Source organism: Amblyomma mixtum, chromosome 1 (genome assembly GCF_055824585.1).
Source record: "Amblyomma mixtum isolate Tamu chromosome 1, ASM5582458v1, whole genome shotgun sequence".
NCBI lineage: Eukaryota > Metazoa > Arthropoda > Arachnida > Ixodida > Ixodidae > Amblyomma > Amblyomma mixtum.
Window position 1 is genome coordinate 208,148,021 of NC_143012.1, and position 17,197 is coordinate 208,165,217.

The following is a 17,197-nucleotide window of genomic DNA, read 5'->3' on the forward strand; positions in this document are numbered from 1 at the left end:
TGGTGCGGCGTCTCAGTTTTTGGCTCAGGATATGTGCAGCACTGTGTGGATATCAAAATTTTTCCTTTTTTCCCGGTAGAGATAGCCGTTTGGCAATGACTTTAGCCTACTCGCTCTGTGCTGCCCCTGAGCTCTCCCCGTGGAACGCCGCTCGCTGTTCTGTCATTTTGCTATGCGAACTTGAGACACCGTTCTGTAACAAGTGTGCGCTGACTTGTCGGTTTGCTTTTCAGGTGTGTTTTTCCTGCAGTAATTTTTAGCCGATACTTGTCGGAGGGAGCCAAGCTACTGGTGAACGCTTCCCTGGCCGCGTTCGAACTTTAGTTCGAACACTTTCTGCGGGCAACTTCGGCAGACCGTCCCCGGTAAAACTTGCAAGTGTGTTCGAATAGTGTTCTAATTACTTTTATATTCTCTTACTGCTTTTTCTCGTCTTTAATACCGTCTTGGTTTTTGTGTTCTTATGTCTTGGCAGCGTGGGACGCTGAAAGCACGGCGGCAATGGGGAACGATTCCCTCAATGAAGAAGTGGGGACCATTGTTCGGTCCATTCTTACGAGTGAGAAGTCGGGGATTCTTTTGCGCCGGCTCGACGGTAAGCGTCCACACGAGGTTTTTGCACTGAAGTAAAATTGAGCCGTTTGCGTCTTTCTGAGCACTCGCTGTCGGGACTGTTTGATTCGTGGCGTCGCGGTAATTTCGAAGATTTTGTTCAGCTTACTTGACACGCTTGCGAGCGCTCTTGCAGAGGCTTGAAAGTTCTGAATTGAATGCATCGTTGAATGACGGCGCAAAAGACGCCGACTTGAGACGCGCTCGCGTACGGTCCTTCTGACTGCGGCCAATGTCGAGTTTTCACGTACTGCATACGACATATCTTATTTGTCAAAACCTTTTCGGGGAGTTTTTTTTTTTTCATTTCATTTCCCCTTTGCTTGTTTGTCTGCAGTTGGCGGATAGGGGCGATTTTTGTCTCGGTCATGCAGTGGTTCATTGTGGCAGGCTGTTGATAACAGTACAGGAAGTGATTTCTTTCTTTTTTGTTGCTGTCTGAGCTCTGTGGATTGTGTATCTGAAGGTGAAAAAGATAATATACAGCGTAAACGAAAGCTTGCAGTGTTGTGTGTGCCTTTGCGGCTTTCATACTTTTTTGATCAGTTCGTGGAAGCTAATTAATAGTGGCCTGTTGGCTTGCATATAGTGTACTGCTTGGCTTGAAGCCAGCCTGTCTTGCTTTCCGGTCAGTATACTAGTCAAGCGCTATTCACCACTGGTGTGGTCACACCTAGACTACTCGCAGTTGCCCATTTTGGTGGCTAGGTCGCTGTGACATTCGGCTGTTAATCCCAAGATCGCAGAATCGAATTCCGGCTGCTGCGGCTGTGTTTTGATGGAGGTGAAGTGCAAAAATAACCTGTTACGTGCGATGTCAGCGTAATAAATATCCCCCAGATAACCAGATAAGTGTGTAATCAATTTGCAACTGTTGCTAGGCTTGTGTTTGTAATTCAGGTGACTAAAAGTAAAGCCATTACATTCATAGCTGTTTGCTACTTTCATTTTAGCAGTGTAGTTAGTTTGAAGTACCGTTAAGCACGCTACCCTTTCATTTAAGCACTTTTTCTGAAAATCGGGCTGGCAGCGGCATCCTATAGTTTTTCATGCTGTATACTGGAATATTGCATCCAAATAAGGCAAAAACAAGCGCGAATTGCCTTTTTTAGGCGAAATATGCGGCCTGTGCCGCGGGGCACGCCGCGCGGCGCGCCACAGCCCGTAATTGGTCAAGAGAGGTCGTGACGTCACTTTGAGGACTGGAGAAGCTGCGGATGCGGATCCGGCGCTGCGTTGAGGGCAGATCGCAGCTTTCCGTGTCGTTGTAAAAGCGAATACGGCGACTATTTTTTTTTACTGACCACCGAAGTAAAGGATACTACAGTTTGCTCATTCCACGTATCGCCTGAAACCAAAAGACACAAGCAAAAAATTCTATGCCTAGCACAAGCATACGCCAGCGTCAAAGACGCGATACAGACCATGCGTAAAAGGTGCCAGCACATCATAGGCTCGTATTCTCGGAAAGGAAGGGGTGCGAACAATACTCAAGTCAATTACCACCACCGGACGCCTCCTGGCTCGCCCGGAAGAGCGTCATCCTAAAGAAAAGGCCCAAAGCACTGTGTAAATCCTGTTCTCATTACCCGGCGTTGCAGGTTGGGGCAAGAAAGTATTTCAAGCGAACGATGAAGGAGCACAAAGTTGGTGTCAAAATTAGCGAAGCGCAGTGGCCAAGCACTGCGAGGCATGTGACCACAAGATAGTGACGCAATCATGGTGCGCTGGAAACCAAGCCAAATACGCGCACAAATACGCTTCACTCCTGGCGCGTTCAGCAAATGCCAGAAAATATTAATCGCTGCCTTCCTAGATTTGCAGTTTAGGTTCAGTGAAGTAGTTGCCAACTATATGTGTGTTTAAAAGCCAAGCTAGCTGCAACTCGCCCGCTGCCACAACTTGATGAAGAAACCGAGTAAGGTTGCGGTGTTTTTTTGCAAAAACTCGGTTGGCATTCATTTCTCTCATAAATTTGCATCCGAAATCAACATCGAACGCTTTCATATTAATTGCTTAGCTAGGATTAAACGAGATGCCGCATATGAAGAGCTTTGATGCTTGCTTGCTTTGCTTTATTGTGCTTTGCTCTGCTTGCTTGCTTGCTTGCTTGGACACGTCGAACCGAGTATAAAATCACTAACCGAGCCTTGCTGAGCACGTCTCAGGTGGTCTGGCCGCACCTAAGCTGAGGAGAGCGAGACATGCTTAAGCCTCTATAAGGTTTCTTCAGGGGCTAAGTGAGCATGTTTCTACTTTTAAAAGAGGCGCTTCTTCGGAATGGTGACACGCCTCTTATGCGCGAGGAAATCGATGGAACTGTGTCATGGTTCAGCCGCGCCTTTTCGACAGAAATCTCCAGAGATCACACTAGGACAAGCTCTGCCTGTAGCAGCTCTTACGAAAGTGTTTCGAGCAGAGTAAGCTTGCTTTAGTCGGCTTGAATTCTTCGTCACAGCAGCGAGCGGTTGTGCTGCGAGCTTGTGGTATTGCGGAAAACAGTGGAAGACGACACAGTCGCGGCCGTAGTTGTTCGTGGACACGAACGCAGAGTAGTACCTGTTGAATCTGATTCTCAAGATCGGCTGACACGTTTTGTACGTCGCAACGCACGCAGTACGAGGAACGACGCATGCAGCACGAGAAACAACGCGCGCTGAAAGCGCGCTCGGGTGCGCCGAAGCATCCCCGGCTCCTCAACATGACGTCACGCTGGCCGACATGGACGAGGTTTCCCTCTCCGCTGTTCCCCTCTCCTGCGCTTGCGCGGGGCGCGGGAAATTTGAACATCGCGTTTTTAATTGGTGATTGCGCCACTGTTTTAGCCAAAATCGAAAAAATAATTTCACAGACGTGATCAGCAATGACACTACTTCAAAACCCTAGAAGGTTAGCTGATTCGAAAACCGCCTCAGTATCCCTTTAAAGGCTAGCTGAATAGGTTTTCGAATTAACACCGAGCTTAAAGGTTTCGAATTCTCAAAGCTTTCCACCTTCCCTTCAAGAAAATGCAGTGAGTCTCTTCAATTCATTCTTTACTGCCGCCGTGGTGGCTCAGTGGTTATAGCGCTCTGCTTCTGACCCGAAAGGCGTGGGTTTCATCCCGGCCGTGGTGGTCGAATTTCGATAGAGGCGAAATTCTAGAGGCCAGTCTACTGTGCGATGTCAGGCAACATGCAGCTTTGAGACTGCATGTTGGCTGACTTACCATATGACGTATCATATCTATTAAGCCCCACGTAAGTACAGACTTGTTAGGGTACTCTCTTCTACTTACCATCTCTTAATAGAACGGCCTGTCAAACAAGCTGCCTATCAGTGGTCATGCGTCATTCATCAATTCACTCCATGTAGTACAGCCGCCGCTGTGGCTCAGTGGTTATGGCGCTCAGCTGCTGACCCGAAAGACGCGGGTCCGATCCCAGTTGCTGCGGTCTCATTTCGATTGGGGCGAAATTCTAGAGACCCGTGTACTCTGCGATGTCAGTGCACGTCAAAGAACCCCACGTGGTTGAAATTTCCAGGGCCCTTCACTACGGTGTCCCTCATAGCCTTAGTCGCATTGGGACGTTAAGCCCCCATAAACCACTTCATGAAGCACATGAAGCTCATGAGGGTTTTTTGGCGCAAATAAAAGCTGAAATGTCAGACAGGCTAATGCAATCGTTTTGTTGACCTAGTGTGAAAGGTTCTAGCTATAGTACATAGGATTGGTTTAGTAGGGTTTAACGTCTTAAAGCGGTTCAGGTTATGAGGGACGCTGTAGTGAAGGGCTCTGGAAATTTCGACCACCTGGGGTTCTTTAACGTGCACTGACATCGCACAGTACACGGGCATCTAGAATTTCACCTTCATCGAAATTCGGCCGCCGCGGTAGGATCGAACCCGCATCCTTCGGGCCAGTAGCAGAGTGCCGTAGCCACTGAGCCACAGCGGCGGGTGTGTAGTACATAGATGGTTTGATACTCGGTGCTTGGTAATCGTGCACCCATATGTTTATGCAAGGCATACATCGTCTGTTGAAAATGGCTGCTGAGTGGTGGTGCCTGTAGGTCTGCAAACTTGGTTCCTCAAGCTAATTAGAATATAACCTCAATATCAGTGATATGGTCAGTGCTGTGATAATAGCCATGTCTGCAACCAGCTATATTCATTTGCTTAGTTTAATGTGTCAGGAACCCTTTAAGGGCGTTCTCTGTATGTGTAAACTTTGTGGGCCCTTTTGACATTTGCTGCCGCGGTGGCTCAGTGTTTTTGGGGCTAGACTGCTGACCAGAAAGACTCAGGTTTGATCCGGTCGTGGTGGTTGCATTTTGATGGACGTGACATGCTAGAGGCCCGTGTGCTGTGCGATGTCAGTGCACAGTAAAAAAACCCCAGGTGGTCAAAATTCCCCGGAGCCCTTCACTACGGCGCTCCTCATAGCCTCAGTCGCTTTCGGACATTAAGCCACAAAGAACCAAACCCTGTTGACACCTATGAAAAGCTCCTTACTAGTTAATCAGAATCGGTCTAACTTCTCTATAAATGGAACTTTCACAGCATGTGTGGGTGTCACAAAATTCGGCGTATTTTTGAAACAAAGAAAACACCGCCGCGCGCACGGCGTCTAACGGGCGCGAGCCGAACGGGGGAGAAGGAAGACCCCCGCTGAGCGCGTGACTCTCTCCCCTCCACCACCGCTCACCGACACGGCGTGCGCCGAGGGAATGAGTCATCCATGCCGAAGATTTCTCTGGAACATCCGAGTTGCTTCTACAGCTGACGGGGGGAAAAGGGCGTAGCCTTGCGTGCACTAAGACACGTCCCCCTCGCCCGTCGGCGACGGCGCCACGCCAGAACACGCTCGAATTTTCGAGATGCGACCCCCGACCTCTGACCAATGGGGACGCGCGGCCGGTGAGAAGAGGGAAGGGAGACAGCACTGCCGATGCTGCGTGTATGTGCGCGCCTACTCTGGCGCGTAGAACAAACAGACGTGGAAGCGAGCCTATAAAAAAGGGCGTTGACCGATATCAGTCAGTCCGGACCGCCGTTTAAGCCTCATCGAAGCGCGCCCGTTCGACTCCCGGGAAAACACCACTCGGCCAGCATCGGACCAACGAGGCAACGTTCGCCAGTCTGCGGTACGGCATCATCGTGGACCTCTGGTCGTCGGACTGCTGCAGTGCCCGGTGAACAAATTGTGTTTTGTTTGTTTTGTTTGTCTCTTGTGTTAGTGCACTTAAGGTGCAATATTGCCTTTGTACTGTAGTCTTTCTCTCGAGTTTAACTCTGCACGAGTTGCTTTGTTTGGTTAATCACTCTGTATGTGTTTGCACTAGTGATTGTGAAATCCTCTGTATCGTCTCATCGCTGTATAAACCTTGTTTTGTTTTGTAAACCTTTGGCTCCGACCCATTCTCTGGCTTGCGACCAGCGAAAGCTGGGCACCGAACGCCCAAAAACCTCTTGTCACTTGGTAGTTGGTCTCCGCTGAGCTTGCCACGCTGAGTCGAGGGCATCTCCTTTGAGTCCGAGACTGCTACCCATACACGCTCTAAGGGTGTCTGGGAACTTCACGCGTAAACGTGCGCGAAGTGTGGGTGACAGTGGGACGGGTGTTACGATGTCCTGTCACCACCTCTTGAAAGGATAGTGAGGATGAACTGAAGTTTGCCTTTGTCGATAGATTACTGCGTTCTAATGCCAAGCACATTGCTTTCACCAAAAACGGACCTGTTTTTTTTTAGGTATAAAAGGTAAAAAGAAAAAATGAGGTTGAGGTATTGCCACCGCTGGCTCTGTCTGCAAGCAAACATCCCTGATGCCAGGTCACGTGGCCATCCATTTCCAAACGGTGGTCACCGCGTCTTGATGCCATGATTTTGAATGGAGTGGAGGGAGAATTTTAAAATCGCAATCTTCTCCGGAATAAATGTCTTGCTGCTGGACAGACATAGGAAGATCCATAGAAACAATTTTCACTCCGAAATAAAGTTGGGTGGGGTTTTTCTCAGTGTACCTTCAAAGGAGCCATCAATTTAAATTTGAAAGAATTGCATCTGGCGTTGGTACTGGTACTCGCTGAGAGCTATTCATATCATACCCGCACATTTTTGTCGGGGTTTCCACTCTCCAAAACTCTTGTGCGTGCCTCCTTTACTAGACGCCCGTTTCATCATCTGGACAGAGGCTGCCGTTCTTTTTTTTTTCCTCCTCTTCTTGGGAATGGAATTGAGTGGCGCATGCGACAGAGGGTAACATTCTGTATGTTATATGGAATTCAGCGCAAAAAAAAAAAAAACGAACAAGGGACGAAGTAAGGGACACAGACGTTCACGAGCGCTCGTGAATGTCTCTGTGTCCCTTACTTTGTCCCTTGTCCGTTTTTTTTTTGCGCTGAGTTCTATATAACATGCTTCACCAACTAGCCCGGCAGCTTGCTCTCTTGAAGTACATTCTGTAGCCTGCGAGGTTATCTGATATTTCGGTTAGCATAGTACCGTTGTTACTGGTTTGGCTGCAGCCAGACATTCCATGTGAAGCAAGAGCATGTGCCGTGAAAAACGCGCATTTCTCTTTTCCTCTTTGAGTTGAAAAAAAAAAAAACAGGAAAAAAAATGTTTATGCTGAGCTTGCTGCCAAGCGCCTCAAACGAGAACAAGAGACGTCGACATCAAGTCCTTGTTTGTGTGTGCTCGTGCGTGGTCACAAAGGAAAAGAAACGGCAACTCTGCCACCAGGCTGTGGTTTTATTCTGAGAATTTTTGCACGCGGGGCAGATGTGGAGGTGTTATTCAGGGCATGTTGCTGGCATCCAGTAAGAGCCATTGGGGCCCGCATGCATCAGTGTTGCATGCGCACAGTGGCCGTCGTAAGGGGCAGCTTGTGCCTATTTGTCGCCGTCAATGTAATTAGAATTTTGCTTATCCTTATTGTGAGCACTGGTGATAGCAGTTAAGAGAGTGTGTTTAACCCTTTCAGGCACTTTGTACACAATTGTGTAAGCAGCAAATGTACAGCTTTTTCTGCGAAACTGGAGCACTTAATAGTGATCTCATTATTTCAGTGAAATTGAGTACACTTCTTGTTGCAAATAAGTTTTTTTTTGTGCCATGTAGCGAATGCAGTAAATAATATTTCACATAAGAGTTATCTAGGTAGCACTTTGTCCGCCGTTTGTGTGCAGACAGATTTTGCCGCGAGTGAAAACATTGATTGTTTTTACTCAATTTCAAGCGTAATGTGCATCTTCGAAACAAAGTGATTCCACGATCCCTAGGGTGTTTACCTGACACACGAGAACATTTCGGTTTGGTTTATGGGGTTTAACGTCCCAAAGCGACTAAGGCTATGAGAGACGCCGTAGTGGAGGGCTCCGGAAATTTCGACCACCTGGGGTTCTTTAACGTGCACTGCCATCGCACAGTACACGGGCCTCTTGAATTTCTTCTCCAAAGAAATTCAACCGCCGCGGCCGGGATCGAACCCGCGTCTTTCGGGTCAGCAGCCGAGCACCGTAACCACTGAGCCACCGCGGCGGCTCGAGAACATTTCGATGTTACTATTTACAAATCTGACACTTTGTGCGGAATTCTCCACATCGTTGTAAAAACTTACCTGCTGGTCTTTCAAATCTGACACTTTGTGCGGAATTCTCCACATCGTTGTAAAAACTTACCTGCTGGTCTTTCACGCTCGAAAACTAAATTTCCTTTCTTGAGGCCTGGATATATTACTTAGGTGAAAAAAAATAATTGATTCCAGTGAAAACAAAAAATGGCGCCTGAAAGGGTTAAATGGCACTGTGAAAGGCCTTTGCTTTGCAGTGGGTATAAATAGCTGTGTGTTTAAGCAGTGACCGAGTAGTAGTATTACGAACTTCACTTATTAGCTTTTGACCTGCACACAATCGGACTGTGTTAGAGTGCACGAAACAAACCGCAAGGGTGCGGAGGTTGGGAGGAGACAGTGTCGTCTTGGCGCCTGTGTGGTCCTCCTGTATTTTGGCATTTGTCGCACCCATGGCTTAATGGTTACCTTGCTTTGCCATAGTTTAATTAGCGGGTGCCTGTACTTCCTTCCTTGCCTTTATTTTTCTAGACGAGTACCGGACGCAGACTGGCACACACATCCCATACCAGAAGCTGGGATTTAGTACGTTGGAGGCATACCTAAAGAGTATCCCTGATGTGGCTAGATTTAGCAGGTGAGCTGATATGCTTTGTGCCCTTATGTTTAGCCTCCCTCTTTTGGCTGGGGAGCTTGTGGCCTTGCTCAGAAATTGGGGGAGGTTTGATGGCTGTGTCTTTAGACAGTGGTCCGAGTGGCATGGTTTAAGGATTGCTTTTGTGAGAGGCTGGGTGTTTTTTCAGTCGGCACATTTCCCTTTAAAAGGACTACAGACGCGTTCTTGCACATTCTTTTTGCAGGAATGTGGAGGGAGAAATTGTGGTGCTCGCAGTGGCGAGCGAGTCAACCGCCCATGTCGCGCAAATGGTGCAGGGTCAGAAGACGACAAAGCCTAAGACCGTCGTGGTGAGTGACTCCACCCCTTTCCAGCGGTCGAGATGCCTGTGTATCTCAATGCCTGTATTCCTGTGTGCAGAGAATAATGGTGTTTTCTGCATGACTGCGAATGCGATGTACCTCACGTAATTGGCTTGTGCATTTCTAGAAAGTACCTCTAAGGAGAGAGCCAAGGAATTATCCCACGTTTAAATCCAGTTATTACTGATATTGGTGAATCGTGAAATTTATTCAGAAGCAGCGAGCACTGCTTTCTGGTTCTTTTCCTGCATCGGTTTTGATTGTGCAGTGATCTTTAATTTATTTTTATGTTGATGTTATAATATTTTGTGCTTGAGAAAAAAATGCACATTTATTGGGGCCACAAGTGAAGAGGCAATTTCTATAAACTATTAGTGGCCTTTTTTTAAGACAGTCTCTGTTGAACTGAACTATGTTAAGGTTGAGCTTGGTAATGGTAATTTGGTAGGCACATGCAGATAATTTCGAGTATTTGGTACAATGGTGTAGTATTTGATATAGATTTGATCCAGATGTTTCTTGTTCGAAATCTCTCAAGTATTCCTCTCGAGCGAATAACATGTCTGGGACTTTTGCTGCGTGCTGTTACCTCCTCCGGGATGGCGCCTTGGCACGTGCGCAACCAAAGCCGCGACCACGTCACGTGCTTGTGCTCCCGTGCGTATGCCCTGGCTGGTCTGCGCACGGTTGCGCAAACAGATCCAAGCATGCTGACCTGTGTCTTTGAGGGGTCTGCGGCCGTGCTACCTACCCGCAGTGCGCACAGGCCATTACCAGAACAAATTTTTGAAAGCCAGAGTAGCAGACATGTTTATTACTCAAATGCTTCAGTTGGGCGAGATTTTCAAGTATACAACGGTTTCACACGGTCTCGTGAAAGTCATACACCGTATAAGCGCATGTAAGGGCCCCACCCCGTTTTCTCGAAGGAAATGTTAAAAAAAAAATCAGTGTAAGGACTGTACCTGAACTTTTCATGCCCCACGTGGGAATCTCCTCTAAATGCATGCGCCGTGGCCTCTGCGATCAGCTCCGATTGTGAGAAACTGTGCGTTTGATCGCGGAGGCCGCGCATGTGCACAGAAGCTTCCAATTGCCGTCCACAGATGGCGCCTGAGGCCGTGGGTCTCACTAGTCTGACTGACTAGTCTTAACTGGGAACTGACTAGAACTGACTAGTCTTAACTGGGAAAAGGCGGAAGCGAATATTCCTAAAACCACATCCGCAGGGATAGACGAAATTCCAATTAAGCTGATTAATGAACTTGGCCCAAGAAGCAAGGACGCGCTGATAAAAGCATTGGAGGCAGTCATAACAAATCAGCAAATTCCGCACAGCTGGAGACAGAGTAAAATGAATTTGATTTATAAAGGGAAAGGAGATAAGATGAACATAAAATCCTTCCGTCCGATTACGATAACATCTGTTATGTACAGGCTGGCAATGCAGGCGGTGACATTAAAAATGCAGTCATGGGTAGAAGGGAATAGGATACTCGGAGAACTTCAGAATGGGTTCAGAAGGGGTAGGCGGTTAGATGATAGCCTGTTCGTGCTTACCCAATGCATAGAAATAGCTAAGGCGGAAAATAGACCTCTGTTTATAGCCTTTCTAGACATAAGCGGTGCATACGATAACGTGAACAGGGAACTCCTGTGGAGCATATTGAAAGATTTAGGTATTGGTGATGAGGTAATTGATTTTCTACAGGAAATCTACCGAGATAAGGAAGTTGAAATTACATGGGAAGGGAAAAAAAGTACCACAACTGTAGGGGTGCACAAAGGATTAAGGCAAGGTTGCCCTCTATCACCGCTGCTGTTCATGCTTTACGTGATAAATATGGAAAGAAGGCTAGAAGAAAGTAATATGGGTTATAATCTATCGTACAGATTAGGCGGAAATGTAGTTGAGCAGCGACTCCCGGGTTTAATGTATGCGGACGATATTGTACTGTTAGCAGATAGCCAGGAAGATTTACAAACTTTGGTTAATTGCTGTGGAGACGAAGGAGACGCTCTAGGATTCAGTTTTAGCGCAACTAAATCAGGTGTGATGATTTTTAACGATACAACTGATCAGGTGCTTACAATACAAGGCCACGAAATACCCAAAGTGGCCGAATACAAATACCTCGGGATATGGCTAAACGAAGGGCAGATATACACGGAAAAGCATGAACAGGCTCTTAGGGCAAAAGGACGAAGAGACGCCGGGATAATGAAACATAGGGCATTATGGGGGTACAACAAATATGAAGTACTAAGAGGTATTTGGAAAGGAATAATGGTGCCGGGACTTACTTTCGGCAATGCGGTTCTGTGCTTAAGGGCAGAAGTTCAGTCGAGATTAGACGTAAATCAGAGAGCTGTTGGAAGATTAGCACTAGGTGCCCACGGCAAAACCACAAACGAGGCAGTACAGGGGGATATGGGCTGGGCATCGTTCGAGGCACGGGAAGCTAAGAGTAAAATACTATATGAAGAACGCCTGAGGAAATTGGACGATAACAGATGGGCAGCTAAGGTATTTAAATATTTATACAGAAAGAACGTTGACTCACAGTGGCGGAAAAGAACTAGAAAACTAACCAGTAAGTATGCCGGTGATGAGGACGGAGAAAGAAAGGGCATTAAACGACAGGTTAAAAACGCGGAAGTTAAAAATTGGATGAATTCAATGGAAAAGAAACATAGTGTAGAACTATATCGATTCTGGAAAAGGCAGATCAGGAAAGAATTTTTCTATGATAACTCAAGAGGCAGTGCCCTACTTTTTGAAGCTAGATCAGGGTGTCTTAGAACGCGCAGCTACAAAAAGAAATTTAACGAAGATGACACATGTGCAGTGTGTGGTAGATCTGTGGAAACAATTGAACACCTCATAATCAAATGTGATGGTATCCATCCGGATGTCGATGCAGGCACAGTCACTCTTTCTGAGGCCCTAGGGTTTAAAGATAACAATGGTCATGTAAATAAATCTGCAGTGGAAGTCAGCAAAAAGCGATTGGAGGATTGGTGGCTGAAAAGCAGAGATGTGGCATAAGGTTAGAATAGTAGGAAACCGTAGGCAAAGTTGATGGAGAATCTTAATGAGAATTGCCAACACAGTAAACAAAAAAAAATAATAAATAAAGAAAAGCTGAGCATGGTGGCAATTGCCACCACCCCGTTTCAAAGGGGGCACTCCTATCCATCCATCCATCCATCCATCATCATTGCCAACTTTTTCCTCCGCCGCGAGCTTCCGCTATCCACATTGGCATCAGTATTGCCAGCTCCAGCTTTTTTTTGGCGTATTAGCGTGTTAGTTCGCTGTAGTTGCTACTTTCGCATGCTGCCGACGAGTTTTAGAGTGATGGGCAAGTACCTTAAAGGTGCAGTGAAGAGGAATCTGAACTCTTCTTTTTGCCACGGGAACACAATCTACACGTTCCGAGCATTCTTAAAAACCTCGGTTTATTGCCCTGTGTGGCCGATTTCCCTAATTAAATCGAATTAACGTCCGGCTCCCGCCTTTTTTTTTTTTAATTCTCCCTGTGCGGTGGGCGGAGTCGACCAACGCGTGAAGTGCCTTTCACCCAGGCCCGTGGCGGCTTGCCGCTCTGCCATCGGCGAAGTAATACGTAGTAATCCGTAAAAGCAAATAGTCCGCGCGTATTTTTATATCTGCGGGCTTATTTTCTGCCTATATTATCTGCGAATGAACCTATTTATTCACGGAAACATAAAAAACAAAATAAAGCTAAAGCAAAGCCTCCACGGAGCTGGCTGAAAGGCACTCCACACGTTCATCGACTCTGCCCACCGTACGGGGAGAATTCAAAAAATAAAGGCGGGAGCCGGATGTTAATTCAATCTAATTAGGGAAATCGGCCACACAGGGCAATACGTCGAGGTTCCTAAGAATGCTGGGAACGTGTAGACAGAGTTCCCGCGGCACAAAGATGAGTTCAGATTTCTCTTCAGTGCACCTTTAATAGCTACACGGCTGGGAGCTCGCGCTCGAACACGGCAAGGGTACGGCGGGAAGGAAATTTGACGTGGCCAAGAAGTGCGTCCAGTGATGGCGCAACCAAAAGGATGCATTGAGAAACACAGGCTGCGAAAAGCGCGCTTTCCGAGGCAAGCCAGATGGGTTTCTTGAACTGGAAGAAGAACTGCTCTGTGTGATGGAAGTGCGGAGCAACGGCTACGCATTGACAGTGGATATGCGTGCGGGGGCTTCTTGTAGGATGAGCGTGCGCCAGAGCACAGCACCAGCTTGGTGTCGAATACTCTGCGAGTGACGACTAATCGTAGAATAAATGCAGCTCATTCCCCGATTGGTGTTTTTGCTTAAAAAAAAAAAGTGCGGCCCTTACACGTGTTTATATTTTAATTGAGATTCTGCTGCATGGAAGGAAGCCAACAGTTAATGTGGGGTGGTGTTCGGCTGGCCTGCTTTCTCATACTAAGGCCTTGTGGAAAAACATTGGCCATTGTATCGCAGCCTCTATACAGTTGAGCCCCTTTAAAGGGACACACACCAGGGAGCAGTTTGTGTCTCTTATATGAGAGGTCTCTTATAAGCAGGGTACCATATTTTTTTTTGTAACTAGCCCGTATTTCGTATTTAGGCCCCCTGCGGCTAAAAATTGCAAAAAAGAAGGCCATAGCATGTTGTAGCGAAAGCTTTATTACGTCATTTTCAAGAGCACTTACTTGGTGGGCCCCCACACGCTTCATGACGACACCCCACAGCTTTCTCAAATTCTTTTGGTGCTGAAATAATCGTCAATGTTGGTCTCCTTGAGAGCTATGTTGACACTGTTCTTCAGTACTGCTTGTTCAAGCTTGGAAACTAAGCCAAGAACTTCATGGCCGCTAGGCCAAAGCTGACCTACAGTGTTTGCTGAAATAATAATAAATATTGGTTGCGCAAGTATGTGTCCCCTTTGTTGTCACAGTGGATGTAACTGCAGTTAAGGACTGATGGTACAGCACCTGAAGCTAAATGTCTGTTACAAGCGAGATTCAGTACCAAAATTCAAAGATAACTTGTCCTTTACAACCGGTTGTCTGCTATATCCGGTGTCTGTTACAAAAGAGGTCCGATTAAGGACACATATGGGCCAGTCAAGCTTGTGGGTGCACAGTGTCTCTTATACCCGATTGTCTGTTACATCCATGTCTCTTATAACGGGGTTCAACTGTAGTGGCTGATAAGGTGGAACCTTGCAGAAGCTGGTGTAGATTGCAAAAAATGTGATGCTTTCCTTGTTCTAAGCTGGATGGGTACTTGTTTTAAAGCGCTATAGCGCAACCAAGCTGTTGCTAGCTGTGCAGGCACCCAGCCAGGAGGCTCTACTGGGTGGTGTGAAGCCACGTCTTGAAGGAGCAAAAGAGGAACTTGTGGGATTGAGTCAGTATTCAGTGATGCTTTCTAATGCCGTAGCGTGTTAAAATGCTGCAGTGATTGGCTTCAGAGCATGGTGCAGCAAAATCTGCCCATCAGCGGCCGCCTGTACGTGAACAAGATGTTTCCCAGTGCCCAGCTTGTTTAGCAAGAATTTCGAGTACTAAGTTGTGGAACTTTTCTGGGCTGCTCAGTAACGTAGGCTTCTGTAGAAAAGCACTTTGCTTTACATGTGACTTGCGTAGTATTCTGGCTGCTCCTTTTGCTGCAATCTTTCGTGGCTAGGAACAGAACTGACAGAGTTGTTGCAATAGCGTGCTTGGCGGGTCATTGACGAATGCATTCAGAGATTGGTTATGGTTGCTTTTCCTTGTTTTCCAGCGGAAAACGTACCGGCGACCAATATCTCAGCTACATGTTGGGTACCGGCCCAACAACATCCTCGGCACCTTGGCAAGAAATACAAATAAGCCACCAGCACCATACACATCTGGAGGCAAGTCCCTCACCTTCATTCGTCGCCCTTCTCCCACTTTCACATCATTCACTGTAGTTCAGCGGGAGGTGCTACCCAACGGGCACTGAAACTCCCCTGGACGTCCTATGGACATTCAGGACGTCCATGGACATTCAGGACGTCCTACGGACATTTAGGACGTCCTCCAAGAGAGGTTCAGTGCCAATTGAGTACGTCTGATTTGTTTGAACTCCTTTGAAATCCATGCTTTCTTTCTCTTTTTAGTAAGAGCGTGCCAGCTTAGTTTACATTTATGATTTCTCTGTTGTTGTTTTACCCACATATGTCCACTATTAGGAGCTGTATTGTACTGTTGTATATAATGTGTAGCTGTGGGTGACTATTTTAAATGAGCGACGTGCGTTGAAAAACCGCAGTAAGCTGTAATGAAAACCATTCAGGATGCTGTTACTTGTATACTTCTGTGGCATAGCCTACTGAGGAGCTTGCTGGGAATGGTTTGGGGTTAAATAACCTGAGTGTGCTCATTTAAAGGGACAGGGAGGACAAATTTGAGCTGGCCTGTACTGTTGGGGTCCTGCATCTTAATCGCGACGAGACTGCTCTTGCCGAAAGCAGTTTATAAGCTAGGAAAGACTGGAAAAAGCTCTTTGCAGGATGAACTCTCTCTGCTGCACCTTCTTACTGCTGCTCCTCTAACACGGGATGTCCGTTAAGTCGGAGAGGAGTGGCTGTTTAAAATTAATTCCTTTCTCTCTGCAAAGGCAGTCATTCCGTTTGGAGTGGTGGGACCTTTCCCATTCAGTTTCATGAGAGGGATTCCTGAACGGCGTTTTGAATTTTCCTCTATCTCGGCAAGGGCGCTCATCTTGTGTGAAACCATGTCACTATTTGCAAAAGCCTCCTTTCTGCCTTCTCATTTTCTCTTTTCCTGCCAACAACTTTGTGGAAAGTAACAAAACAACAACAACAAAAAAAACCCAACAGGGTATCGCATCCGTGAGTATCGCAGTCTGTTTCTATTCTCGTAACCCGTTAACTCAAAAAAAGCACTAGTTGCTCTATGTGCACTTTTGACATTTGTGGTTGCTTTTGTAATTTTTCTGCAGCTAATAAGATCAGTCTGCCCTATCATTGGTTGCAAATAAGGATCTGTATAAAGGAAAGTCTTGCTGTGTTTACAGTCGCCGACCAATTTTTTGGTGTTAGTCGCTTGTATGCCGTAAAACCTAAGTGAACAGCAACAATTTCTTCGCTTTCTTTCTTCCCTCCAGAGAGGCGGCGTTCTGGATACGAGGTCTACCTGACGCCAGCTCAGAGGGGCGTTACAACTAGTCACACTAGACAGCCTGCCCCCGTAAACAAAGCAGCGACTGTCCAAAACGCAGGGACATCCTCTAAGAATGTGAGTGACGTGCTACTTTTCTTGGGCTTGCTTGAAGTTTGGTCACAGGGGCCGAGCACTAATGCAGGGCAGTGAATTGACGTTGTGCTTAGAGGAGGTGCTAAGGTTGACCAAGAAAATGCGAGGACAAGTGTGTCTGAGCAACCACAGAAGCCTGTCTCATTTGGAAGCGCATCTCATTCGAAAAATACATCTGGGAGTATACCGTATTTACTTGAATGTAACGCGAAGGCTGACTTTTTGGGTGTGAAAAGGGGAAAAAAAAACAAGATTGTAACGCGAGGATAGAATGCAGGCGTGTGACGGAAAAACAGAAAGAACCCGAATGTGACGCGAGGTACCGGCCTTTCTTGGGCCCCCGAAAGCCCTTTCGCCGGCTTTCGCAGTTAAACAATTCCTCGCGATGTTTCCTCCATCCTCTGATCATCGATTCGTTGACGTCCGTACATATTGCAGCTGCTGAATTTGAGTCTTTCTCAGCGAGCAGAATAGCGTTACGTTTGAAGCCTGCTGTATACTGAACGCGCGAGCACGCCATTCCGTTTGAAGACACGCTCGACCGTTTGATGGGGACAGGCCAACATCTCGAAGCACGGAATGCACACCAACACACGCTCCCACCAAACACGAGAAAGAAAACAAAGCGCTGGCGCCGTTGCTCCATGCGGTGCTGCCTGTGCGTTAGCCACGTGGCCATGTTTCTTCTGCATCAGTTTGAAGGATTAACAGACAGATAGATGGAGGTGGGATCGCGCCTTTGCTGGCGTCT

At 47.0% G+C, this 17,197-nt stretch overlaps 1 protein-coding gene across 6 annotated transcripts in view; it reads left to right on the plus strand.

The window, feature by feature from the left end:
• LOC149370683 (tudor domain-containing protein 7A-like) overlaps positions 1–17,197 on the plus strand; it is a 239,297-nt gene that overhangs the window by 156,926 nt on the left and 65,174 nt on the right. For 4 of the 6 annotated variants that reach the window (XR_016286141.1, XM_089562860.1, XM_089562851.1 and 1 more), the window contains exons 2-8: positions 234–378; positions 476–595; positions 8,698–8,803; positions 9,027–9,132; positions 14,927–15,041; positions 16,011–16,022; positions 16,298–16,428. Coding sequence is in view for 5 of the 6 variants with exons in the window: in XM_089562860.1 (XP_089418986.1) it covers positions 502–595; positions 8,698–8,803; positions 9,027–9,132; positions 14,927–15,041; positions 16,011–16,022; positions 16,298–16,428 (564 nt within the window). In the remaining variant the exon portion in view is untranslated. Of the gene's footprint in view, positions 1–233; positions 379–475; positions 596–4,502; positions 5,787–8,697; positions 8,804–9,026; positions 9,133–14,926; positions 15,042–16,010; positions 16,023–16,297; positions 16,429–17,197 lie in introns of those variants that run through there. The other 2 variants (XM_089562864.1, XM_089562874.1) reach the window with 2 other exon arrangements.